Genomic DNA, 12,821 nt, shown 5'->3' on the forward strand with positions numbered 1-12,821 from the left:
TTTGAAGCAGTGCTATCCCACTTCAAACTTCTCTCCCTCCCTCCCCCCCCCCCAAAAAAAAATTATGGGAGTTGTAGTTTTTTTATGGCTGATGAGAATTCCCGCTCACAGAGCTACAACTCCCAGAGTTTCCTGGGAAGAAGGATTGTTAAACCCAGGCATAGGCAAACTGAGCCCTCCAGATGTTTTGGGACTACAACTCCCATCATCCCTAGCTAACAGGACCACTTGTCAGGGATGATGGGAGCTGTAGTCCCAAAGCATCTGGAGGGCCGAGTTTGCCTATGCCTGGTTAAACCACTCTGGGTACTACAATTTTCTTTATGCGCTGTAAGCCACCCAGAGTGGCTGGGGAAGCCCAGTCAGATGAGCTATCGTCCGTGGGCCAGACATGGGCCGGACAGGCGCAGAAGCGATTTCCGGTGCTGCGCTGCTCATGTCCAGAACACCGGAAATGGCTTCTGCGCATGTCCACGGCTGCGCAGAAGCGATTTCCAGTGCTGGCTGCGCATTTCCAAAATGTCCGCAGCGCCAGAAATCACTTCTGTGGCTGCATAGACGCGATTTCCAGCACCGGTCGGCGAGTCCCCACACCGCGCTGCGCCGGTTTACTGCAGCGCGCGGGGCGCATGCCGAATGGGTGGCTCGGTTCACGGGGGGCCTGTGGGCCAGATAAATGGGCCGGAGGTTGCCAATGCCTGGTATAAATAATAAATATTGTAGCTCCATGAGGGGAAAGGAGTCTCCTAACAACTCTTAAGAAACTACAGCTCTCAGAATTATTTTTGGGGGAAAGCTATGACTGTTTAATGTGGCATCATGGTGCTTTAAACGGGGCTGTAGACTTGTGAGAGGAATTTTCCGGTATCAGAAACACCACGGCATCTCCAGAGAGGGAAAAAGATGTCCAACGATGATGCAGAATTCTGTCCGTTGGGTCATGTCGCAACCTCAGAATCCAGCAGCGACCAGGACATAAAAGATCCCATCTGCACTATGTATTTAAAGCAACATGATACCACTGTAAACAGTCATGGCTCCCCCCCAAAAAAAAGAATCCTGGGAATTGTAGTTTGTTAAGGGTGCCCAGAGTTGTTAGGAGACCTTTTATTTCCTTTCCCAGAGCTACAATTCCCAGGGTGCTTTAACAATCAATCCTCTGGGAATTGTAGCTCCATTAATTTCATTGTATTCATTCCATTGTAGCTCGGTTAATTTCATTGTACACAGGTTGTACATTGACAATGAAGGTATTATTATTAGGAGGGGAAAAGGGATCTCCTAGCAGCTCTCGGAGGCCTTAACAAAACCGCAGCTCCCAGAATTCTCTTTTTCCTTTTCCTTTTAAATTATGCTTTATTATACTTACTCGCATCTATACAACATAGACGTACATTCATTGTTGTCAATAAACTGAGTCACCAAAAATCACAAAAAACACACTTTAACAATAATTTTTTCTTCCAAAGCCTCTGACCTCCTGTCCTTTCCATATTTCATTCATCTTAAACTTGTTGCATAAGCTTGTCTACTTGTTTAGAAATAAAGCAAAAATATCTTTGTTTTCTTCCTTTTTGCGTAAATTCTTTACAGAGGTTGTTCAAAGGCTGCTACCGAGTTTAAATTACAGAAACTATTCTCGAGGTATTTCTTGAAAGCTTCCCAATTTGAAATAAACTCCTGCTTAGGCTTGTCTTTGATCTTTTCAGACAGATTGTCTAGTTTGGCATATTCTACAAGCTTCAATACCCATTCTGATTTAGAGGGGATTTTATCACTTTTCCAATACGTAGCAATGAGTACCCTCGCAGATACTGTGGCGTATAGGAAAACTTTTCTTACGTTCCAGGGAATATCAGGCCCTGTAATGCCAAGTAAAAACGATTCTGTTTTTTTTTTAAAGAAGTGGTACTTTTAACATTTTTAGAAGTTCTAAATAAATATCATTCCAGAAGGCTTTGATCTTTTTACACACCCACCACATATGATACTTGATACTGCCTGGTTCTCTACAACTCCAGCAGGTATTGGGGACGCTTCTATACATTTTTGATAGTCTCCAGGGGGTCAAATACCAACGATATAACATTTTTTGAAGGTTCTCCCTTAGAGTATAAAAAGGTAAAGGGACCCCTGACCATTAGGTCCAGTCGTGACCGACTCTGGGGTTGCGGCGCTCATCTCGCGTTATTGGCCAAGGGAGCCGATGTACAGCTTCCAGGTCATGTGGCCAGAATGACAAAGCCGCTTCTGGCGAACCAGAGCAGCACACGGAAATGCCGTTTACCTTCCCGCTGTAGTGGTAACTATCGTATTTTTTGTTCCATAAGACACACCTTTTTCCTCCTAAAAAGTAAGAGGAAATGTCTGTGCGTCATATGGAGCGAATGCGTGGTCCCTGGAGCCGAATTGCCCAGGGGCTAAAGGCAGATCGTGCATTTTTTTTAAAAAAAGGAAAGAGCTAAAGGCTAACAAGAGGGAAAGAGAAAGGAACCCGCTCAGCAGCTGATTGCAAAGAGATGGGGGGGGGATAAGAGAGCTAGCTCCCTTCCCGGCCCCTCCCGGCCCCCTGCCTAGGCCTCATTTGTTGTCTGCAGAGGGAGACGTGACTGGCTGATTAGATTATCTGTCTGGAAACTGTAGAAATAGGTCTCTTTCCTTTTCTCTGCAGAACTGTGAGTTGAATCCCATAAAAACAGAATTTTTTCCTTTTGCAAGGAAACTCAGCAACTTTGAGCTGATCCTAAAAAATGGAGCTTTCCCCCTTTGCAAAAAAGATGCACAACTCTGATCTGACCCCTCCCGCCAAAATGGGGCTTTTCCCATTTGCAAAAAAAAGCTGCACAACTTTGAGCTGATCCTAAAAAAATTTGAGCTTTCCCCCTTTGCAAAAGAAGCTTCATCAAATATTTAATGGGCGCAAAGGCACCTAGGCCTCTAGGAGTTGGCTGCTATGCCTAGGACAATTCAAGAAAGCAAAATATTTTTTTCTTGTTTTCCTCCTAGAAAAATTTGGTGCGTCCTATGGTCAGGTGTGTCCTATGGAGCAAAAAATATGGTATTTATCTACTTGCACTTTGACGTGCTTTCAAACTGCTAGGTTTGCAGGAGCAGGGACTGAGCAACAGGAGCTCACCCCGTCACAGGGATTTGAACCGCTTACCTTCTGATCAGCAAGTCCTAGGCTCTGTGGTTTAACCCACAGCGCCACCCGCGTCCCTTTATAGCATGCTGTAAATTACCAATTTACTTTCCATAAGTTTTCCCATTGGCTCATATCTACGTTATGGCCAAAGTCTTGGGCCCATTTAATCATGGCTGAATTCTCGGGGGAAGCCACAACAGTTGAAACCACCATCATAGAGCTTTAAAGGTATGGGGTGATTGTAGCTTCGCTGGCTGTGTCCTGTCATGGTCTCTGGCTTTGCCCACTGCTGCCCCCTGCCTTCTGCCCCACCTGAACCTTCAAGGCCACCCAGGACCCCCGACTCACAGAGACCAAGGCTTCGCCCACACTGGTCAAGACATCCGGCCGCAGGGAGTGGATGAGCAGCTTCTGTTCCGTGAGCACCGCCACAAGAAGGGCCACAGCGTTTTCAGGACCCAGCGTCTGCAGCAGGGTGAGGAAGCTGGCGCCACTGTAAGGAAAGAAGGTCGTGGTCGTTGAAAAGGCAAACCGAGGGGGCAAATGACCAACTAAGCCAGGCATCCCCAAACTTCGGCCCTCCAGATGTTTTGGACTACAATTCCCATCTTCCCTGACCACTGGTCCTGTTAGCTAGGGATGATGGGAGTTGTAGGCCAAAACATCTGGAGGGCCGCAGTTTGGGGGTGCCTGCACTAAGCCCTTTAAGAACCCAACTCACTCAGTTCCACCATCCCAGGAAAGCTACATTCCCCCACAATATATACAAGTAACAGGGCCGGCCCAAAACACTTTGACACCTGAGGCGAAGATCAAGGCAGCTTCTCCACCAGCCCCCACTAATTCCGTATTAAAGAAATACTACTGAATTTAATCTAAAACTTTTTGGCACCTGAAAAAAAGCATTTTTGTTAGGGAAGCCTATCCAGACATGTGGAGGCCGACACGTTTTCATCTTTGCTTCCTGTAATTTTACCTTTAAATGTACACAGTGGAAACAAAAGCAGTTAAAAACAGCTATATGAAACCTTTTAGAAATAGTTCTAAAAAACCAGATTAAAACACATGTCAGTGTACTACACGTCTAGGATAAAGGTAAAGGGACCCCTGACCATTAGGTCCAGTCGTGACCGACTCTGGGGTTGCGCGCTCATCTCACATTATTGGCCGAGGGAGCTGGCGTACAGCTTCCGAGTCATGTGGCCAGCATGACAAAGCCGCTTCTGGTGAACCAGAGCAGCACACGGAAACGCCATTTACCTTCCCGCCGGAGCGGTACCTATTTATCTACTTGCACTTTGACGTGCTTTCAAACTGCTAGGAGGGCTGAAGCTTGGACTGAACAACGGGAGCTCACCCCATCGCGGGGATTCGAACTGCCGACCTTCTGATCGGCAAGCCCGAGGCTGAGTGGTTTAACCCACAGCGCCACCCACGTCCCTTACATGTCTAGGATAGGCTTGCTTTAAATGTTTCTAAGCAGGCACTGAAAGTAATCTAGCACAGGTGCTTGGCTGATGTCAATAGGCAGGGAGTTCCAAAGCTGGCACAATGAGATATAAATTTATTACACATACAGAGTGGCACCTGCAACAGTCCCAGTTCTGCAGATTGCAGAGGTCAAGTAGGCATGTATGGGATAAATTGATCTCACAGGCAAGCTCATCCCAAGCTGTTTGTATACTAAGAGTTACGCTTTGAACATGGTCCCGCATGAGCCAGACCGTAGTTTTATGTGACACGCTGGTACAGGCAGAAGCTCCCTTGGGCGAAACTGGAGTTAAGCTAGCAGCAGATCTAATAACATCAGAAGAGCATACCTGAGTGGCAGAGGAGATGAAACAGGCTGGCACAGGAGCATGTTATCGTAGGAAGACATCTGTACAGGCAAAAAGAAGGGAGAGGGGAGAGACAGAGAAGAACCGACTCCTGAGTGATTCCTTTCAGAGAAAACACAGCTTTAGATACAGCCCATACAATCAGCAGTGCAGACCAAAAGTTGTCCTTAACCACATTACTCTACAGCAGTGTTTCCCAACCTTGTGCCTCCAGCTGTTTTCGGACTACAATTCCCATCATTCCTGACCACTGGTCTTGCTAGCTAAGGATGGTGGGAGTTGTAGTCCAAAAACAGCTGGAGGCACAAGGTTGGGAAACACTGCTCTACAGAACAGGCCTGGTTTATAAGGTGGTGGCTAAAAAAAACACCTGGACTGTGTCAAGCCAGATTGAAGGGAGTGGATTACACCTTGGAAAGCTTTTTGCATGGCAGGGGGAATAAGCACAGAGAGAGAAGGCTGGACTGGAACTTCTCCTCTGATACAGTCATTTCTGATGCTAGGTGTCTTTCATTTTTAATAAATGAATGGGGAATGCTTAAAAGCAGTAGCCCCCGCTTGCAATCCAAAGTGGTACAGTCTATTCTACCAGCTCAGGATTCTGCCACCTAACTCTGTCTCATCAGTAGGCCAGGGGAGCACAGGCCAGTCCTCTAACTCCCACTGGTGGAGAGCAGAGAGGGGGGAGAGAGAAAGCAAGGGAAGGAGAGCGCAACATTCAGAGAAGTCCTTTCACTCCCACTGAAACAAGGAGTCTGCTTACGAACTTAACCCCTTTCCGGAGGTCCATTCTTAACCTGAAACTGTTATTAACCACTTTAGCTAATAGGGCCTCCTGCTGCCGCCGCATGATTTCTGTTCTCATCCTGGGGCAAAGTTCTTAACCCGAGGTACTACTTTCGGGTTAGCAGAGTCTGTAACTCGAAGTGTTTGTAATGCATAATCTTATAAAGGGGGGGTACGGCGGCAAGGAAGTGCGGTTGTGACTATTATGAAGGGAGCGTGCACCTCTGAGTTTGCCACTGCCCTATTGCTGACACAATGGAACTACAGTGGTGCCTCGCTAGACGAAATTAATTCGTTCCACGGGTCTTTTCTTATAGCAAAAAATTCGTCTAGCGAATCCCATAGGAATGCACTGAATTTTTTTCGACTTTTTTTTTGCCCATAGGTACGCATTAATTGAATTTCAGTGCATTCCTATGGGAAACCGCGATTCGCTAGACGAATTTTTCGTAAAACGCATTCGTCTAGCGAGGCAACCTCCGCTCGAAAAATCCTTTCGTTAAGCGGAAATTTCGTTAAGCAGGGCATTCGTTAAGCAAGGCACCACTGTATTTCCTCCCACCCCCACCCCCCGCCAGCTGATTCCCCCCCCAGGGAAAGCGCGACCTGCAACGCCTCCCTCCCCCCCACCAACAACAGGATGAGCAAAGGCTCTGGGTTCCTCCGCTTTCTGCTTACCTGAACCAGGATCCGAGGCCGCTGTGGAGATGGGAAGGGGACATTGTGCATGAAATGAGAGATGTGCCTAGAAAGAGGAACAGAAAAGTCACAGGGAAGAAGAACACCCCTACACACACACACACACACAACCACAATCAGCTTTGCTTCAGGTTAAGTACGCTTCAGGCTAAGTACGGATTTCCAGAACCAATTACACTCATACTTCGGGTTAAGTACGCTTCAGGTTGAGTACTCCGCGGACCCGTCTGGAACGGATTAATCCACTTTCCATTACTTTCAGTGGGAAAGTTCGCTTCAGGTTAAGTACGCTTCAGGTTAAGTACAGACTTCCGGAACCAATTGTGTACTTAAACCAAGGTACCACTGTATTACCCCAATCCTGGTCTGACTGCACTGGCTTACGACTGGTTTCTGGATCCAATTCAAAGTGCTGGTTTTGACCCCCCAAAAGCCTTAAACGACTAGGATCGCAAGACCTCTCCCTAAATGAACGGACCCGGACCCCGAGACCACCCCCTGAGGCCCTTCTTCGTGTGCATCCTCCGTGAGGTCCAGAGGGTGGCAACACAAGAACAGGGCCTTTTCTGCGTTGGCTCCGTTTGTGGGATGCTCGCCCCAGGGAGGTTCGGCTGCTGCCTTCATTATACACCAGGAGAAAATGTTCCTCTTCAACCAGGCCTTGGGCTAATTGACATCTGATGCCAATGTGTTGACATCTGATGCCAATTTTAAATGTGTTGTGAGAGAGTGGGGGGAGGGTTATTGGTTTGTTTTCTGTTCTTATTATGTATTTTGTGTTTTTCATATTGCAATTTTATGTTGAGAACCACCTTGAAAGGCAGTATGGAAATTTAACCAATCAATAAAAAATAATGATGTTGACAGTGGCATTGGCGGCCCCCCCCTCTGCCTCCTGTATGAGTTCTGCAGTTTAATTTTGTGCTGTGTGAAGAAGACCTTTCCTTTCCCTGGCCTGAATCTCCCAACATTCACCTTCACCAGACACCCACGAGTATAATAATAATAAGCTATTATTTACACCCCTCCATAGCTGCCAAGTTTTCCCTTTTCTCGCGAGGAAGCCTATTCAGCATAAGGGAAAATCCCTTTAAAAAAGGGATAACTTGGCAGCTATGCACCCCTCCCATCTGGGAGGCTTCCAACAGAATATTAAAAACACGCTAAAACACCAAACATTAAAAACATCCCTAAAGAGGACTGCCTTCAGATGTCTTCAAAAAGTCAGACAGTTGTTTATTTCCTGGACATTTGATGGGAGGGCGTTCCACAGGGCGGGTGCCACTACCAAGAAGGCCCTCTGCCTGGTTCCCTGTAACCTCACTTCTCGTAGGGAGGGAACCACCAGAAGGCCCTTGGCACTGGACCTCAGTGTCTGGGCTGAACGATGGGGGTGGAGACACTTCTTCAGGTATACTGGACGAGGCCGTTTAGGGCTTTCAAGGTCAGCACCAACACTTTGAATTGTGCTCGGAAATGTACTGGGAGCCAATGTAGGTATTTCAGGACCGGTGTTATGTGGTCTCAGTGGCCGCTCTCAGTCACCAGTCTAGCTGCCACATTCTGGATTAGTTGTAGTTTCTGGGTCACATTCAAAGGTATTCCCACGTAGAGCGCATTGCGGTAGTCCAAGCGGGAGATAACCAGAGAATGCACCAGTCTGGCGAGACAGTCTGCCACCTCCCATATCAAATTAGAGAGATCTGTGGCCATTATCTAAGTAAGGTTCTGCTTACGTTTCAGGCCTCGCAACCACACACAGAGGCCCCGATCCTATTGGCCGCATCCCCAACTTACGCCTCGAGTGGAAGAACGTGAGGCCCCGAGATGCTGTAGCGGTACAGGAAAGTAAGGAATTTCCGGAAGACGTCGAAAAAGGGCCAGTGGGAAAGGACGCAGATGCTCTTGCGTGTATGCACTGATTTGCTGGTGATGGGGCGCCGGTCGACGATGGTGAGGAGGTTTAGCCACATGCACTGCCGCTCTGAGAGGCGTTCCCGCGGGAAGGATTCGTAGAACTGGATGGCGGCACCATACACCTGGGAGTGAGAGCAAGAGAAGCCGAAGAGGGGAAGGAGGAAGGTCAGAATGCTGAGCAACCTTGGTGAAACAGTTGCTCACCTAGGGTGAGTGAGGAGTAAATCCAGGCGACCTGGAAGGGAATCTTTGGAGAACAGGGATAATGATTTTTCTTCTTCTTATTGTTGTCAATCTGGCCAAACAAAGGGTATTTGACACTGTTATGTTTATAGGTGTGTTATGTGTGCGGGACAGGCTTCTGTAATAAATATTGTGGACTAGAAACATCTGCGGACTTGTTTGCCAATTGCCATGCTGTGCACGCATGATGAAGGAGCAAATGCCAGAATAATATTGGTGCTAACATGACAAATGAACGCTAATCAGAATAGCTCACTTGCTGGTCTTTGGAAGATTCCCAAGACTCTGAAATTTGAATGTTTTAAGATCCACCCTATGGCATGGGTCTTCTAAAGACTGTTTTTATAGGTTGTTAACTCTCTGCCTATTGGTTTTGGGGCTGTGATTCAAGTTTTTTGTGTGTCACGTTTTAAGTTGAGATCTTTGCTAGTTTGCATCTTCATTGGAAATGTTTCTATAATGTTTAAATATGTTTTTATTATTTGTTATAAATGCAACCAACCAATCATTTTTAAAAAACCTTTTTTTCATGTAGATTGCCAGACGCCTCTGTTGCAGAAGCACCCAAATAAAACAAATATGCACCCTAATCTGTCTGCAACAAAACTCCCACACATGCACTAAGTTGGTACAGTCCTGCCAAGTAGCACAACCCTCTACCCCAAATATCTGATTACTCCCTGAGAGGCGATGCCACCCACCCCAAGTTTTCTGACCCATCCCAAACAGTAGTTCCCACCACCTTGCAACCCGACTACCTTGTCTCCCGAAGCCCCGGTCAACACGAAGGTGGAGAAGACAGGAAGCTGGTATTTCGTGTCGGCCGGCCAGCTCTCGATGGTCGCACCCATGGGGAGGCAAAAAACAGCCACGGACTCCGGCAACGGGAAAGCCTCATTGTCCTCCTCCGGGTAGCGACTAAGGAGACCTGGAAGGGGAAGAGAAATGGGAGGAAACTGTTTCGGTCCCTCCCCGTCAATTAATTACAACTATCCCTCAGGGTCTACCCATTCCCAGGAAGTGGGGATCCCGTTCCACTGATCCATGGTTCCCTGCAACCTCCAGGCTTGACTACTGCACTCTGCTCTACATGGGACTTGCCCTTGAAGACTACTCCAACGTTTCTGAGGCTCCCCTCTGGAACCTCGGGGAGGTGCAATCAGGTTTCGCCTGAGTTCACTGGCTTTGAGGCCCAGTTTCACGGTGCTGGTTTTAACCGGAGAAGCTCTCAGCATGCTAGGACCCACACATCTCAAAAGGTGTCCTCCCCCCACGCCATCTCTCCCAACAGTGACGCTCCTCAAAAATCAGGACCAACTCCATCAGCGTGGCAGCTGATATACAAGGTGTGACCCGAAAGTTCGGTGAATGGTCACAGAAACCGGACAATGAGAAATATTCGAACATACATTCCTTACAGGCATTCAGAGTAGGCCCCCTCTGATACAATGCACTGTTGACAATGTTCAGAGAGTTGTTGGAAACCTCTGGAGAAGTCCTCTTTTCGTACTGCTTTCAGTTCCCTCGCCACAGCAACTTGGACGTGTGGAATATTGGAGAATCTGTGCCCTTTCAGTGTGGATTTCGGTTTTGGAAAAAGAAAGAAATCCAGTGGGGGCAGATTGGGAGAAGATGGAGGGCGGGACAACTCAGTAACGATTTGACGCAGAATATGCAATTCTTCCGCCATCATTCGGATGGACAAACGCCGTTCCCGCATCAATAACTCACAAACTCTGTCGACATTTGCCGCTGTTCTGCTCGCTGACGGTCTGCCAGACCGAGGGTCGTCTTTGATGGTTTGCCACCCGTCACGGAAACGCTTAAACCACTCACACACTGTCTTTCGAGTTACAGCATCTCCGTGAGCATTTCGTGGGTTTCCAATGCCGACTGTATGTCCGATTTCTGTTGCCGTTCACTGAACTTTCCGGTCACACTTTGTATAGCAAGAGAAGTTGGTAATATAAAGCGAGTGCTCCAATCACTGATCCACCTGGTTCAGTATTGCCTGCACTGACTGGCAGCATCTCTCCAGGGTTTCAGGCAGGGGGCTCCCTTTGGAGACGCTGGGGATTGAACCTGGAACCTTCTGGAGGCAAAGCAGATGCTCTGACATTGAGCTACAGCGCTTCGATCAGAGCATCCTCGGTGGAGCAGAGGAGAGTTAGAATCCACTGGCCCCTGGAGGGCCAAATGTCCCCTTGCCCCCGTGTTAGAGCCGGGCGACAGGATGGCAGTTTCTTAAAAAAGATAAGGCAACACACACAGGGAGCTCAATAAGGCCCGTAAGAGCCATGCGTCCTCTGTCCAAGACATACCTGCTTCATAAACCAGAGTGTTCCCTTTTGCCAATGCCATCTTGTAGCAGATGTAGAGGGCTGGTCCCCACTGCGGAGAAGAGATAGGCAAGAAAAGGTGGAGGAAAGCAATTGGCTGGACCACAGAAAAAGCAGCCTCAGGAACAGAGAAATCTGCCTGGACCAAATCAAGAGTATTTGTCCAGCTATCCTAGTGTTGGCTACACTGACCGACAGCTGCTCTCCAGGGTCTCAAGAAGAGCAGAAAATCCCCCCCACCCCCGGCGACCTGCTCCTTGAGTCTTCAACTGGAAACACCAGGGACTGAACCTGGGACATTCTGCACTCAAAAGCAGGTACCCGGCTGCCTTCCCCTACAGGAAGGTTCCAGCCCTCCTGGTTCTGAGCAATGAGATGGCTCAGTTGGCAGAGCATGAGACTCTTAATCTCAGGGTTGTGAGTTCGAGTCCTACATTGGGCAAATGATCCTCGTGGATGCTTCCAACTCTACATTTCTATGATACTATGAATAAAGGACAAAACAGGAATTGAGTGGAGCTGGGATAATTTGCCAGCTCGTTGCTCCACCCAGCTCAGTACTGCTTGCACTGACTGGCAGCAACTCTTTGATGCCAGGAACTGAACCTGGGACCTCCTGGGCATGAAGCCATGAGTTCTGCCACTGCGCCACGGCAGCACCTGAGCTCTGGTACTCACCATGCCCGCGTTGAGGTTCCGGTCCACGCGGCAGAAGGTGTGCGGGAGGCTCTCCCCTTTGCTGGGCATGATAAGGCAAATGTCGGTGATGCCCAGTGTGCTGTAGGCCTGGCTCTCGCTGGCTCGCCGGTACGTCAGGAAAGTGCGCTGGTGTCCGGGGGCCCCCGAGGCCAGGTTAGCCAAGTGGCTGTAGGGAGTCGTTTCGATGATTTTGTAGCCGGGCTTCGGGCGGTCTTTTCCGTCGTAGTGCACCCTAGGCGAACGGCAAAAAGAGAGTGTGCGTTTCACTATGAGGAATAGGGATTGCAGGGGGTTGGACTAGATGACCCCTGGGGCACCTTCAAACTCTAAGATTCTAAGGATCTGTCCTTTGCAGTACTCTGAGTTCCACATTTTCCCTAATTCTCTTTATTTATTGTGTTTATAACTCCATTTTCTTAATATAATTTTTATTAAATTTTCTGTTTTACAATTACAAATAAACATTTCACATCCTTAAGATATCAGTGACTTCCCTGCTTCATTTTACATATCTTAAATCCCTGCATATTTTACAAAAACTATTCCAATCGATTTCCCATCAAAACTTATTTACCCTGTTGAAGTGATCTTAATGCTGCAGACATTTTCAGTTGTACACAATTATTTCCCATATATTCAATAAACATTTTCCAATCTTCTTTAAACGGATGTTCTCTTTTTCTATATGTTAAGCCTGCAAGTTGTACACATTCTGTCAACTTGAGCTGCCATTCTTCATTGGTTGGGACCTCGCTCGTTTTCCTTTTTATAGCTCCGTTTTCTTCCAAGGAGCTCAGTGGGAAACATAACAGACAGCAAATTGCCCTGATTTGCCAGATGTCCTGGCGCTGAAAGGACGTTATTGGTGGGGAGAGCTTTCCACAAGCAGGGTGCCACCACTGAAAAGGCCCCGTCCCTTGTTGCCACCTTCCCAACCTCTCTCAAGAAGGGGAGAGGGCCTCAGATGAAGATCTTACGGGGTCCATGTGGTTTCATAAGGGGAAAGGCATTCTGAAATATATTGGGGCCCATCTCATGCATGCTGAACACTCACATATCCAACCAACCACCCTACCTAAGGACACCAGAAGAGGCCTGCTGGATGAGGCCATCGTCTCACCAGGTCTACAATGGACAACCATTGGGAAACCCTCA

General features: G+C 47.9%; 2 protein-coding genes across 5 annotated transcripts in view; one reads left to right on the forward strand and one right to left on the reverse strand.

Moving 5' to 3' along the window:
* DENND4B (DENN domain containing 4B) overlaps positions 1-12,821 on the reverse strand; it is a 60,640-nt gene that overhangs the window by 29,098 nt on the left and 18,721 nt on the right. For 3 of the 4 annotated variants that reach the window (XM_060269891.1, XM_060269889.1, XM_060269890.1), the window contains exons 3-9: positions 11,646-11,898; positions 10,950-11,019; positions 9,387-9,556; positions 8,266-8,507; positions 6,448-6,514; positions 4,966-5,024; positions 3,494-3,638 (exon numbers count right to left, since the gene is read on the reverse strand). In XM_060269891.1, coding sequence (XP_060125874.1) covers positions 3,494-3,638; positions 4,966-5,024; positions 6,448-6,514; positions 8,266-8,507; positions 9,387-9,556; positions 10,950-11,019; positions 11,646-11,898 — 1,006 coding nt within the window. Of the gene's footprint in view, positions 1-3,493; positions 3,639-4,965; positions 5,025-6,447; positions 6,515-8,265; positions 8,508-9,386; positions 9,585-10,949; positions 11,020-11,645; positions 11,899-12,821 lie in introns of those variants that run through there. The other variant, XM_060269892.1, reaches the window with a different exon arrangement.
* Positions 1-12,821, forward strand: part of LOC132591387 (uncharacterized) — a 32,656-nt gene that overhangs the window by 7,563 nt on the left and 12,272 nt on the right. The window lies entirely within an intron of this gene.

The sequence above is a fragment of the Zootoca vivipara genome, chromosome 17, assembly GCF_963506605.1.
Source record: "Zootoca vivipara chromosome 17, rZooViv1.1, whole genome shotgun sequence".
NCBI classification, from domain to species: domain Eukaryota; kingdom Metazoa; phylum Chordata; class Lepidosauria; order Squamata; family Lacertidae; genus Zootoca; species Zootoca vivipara.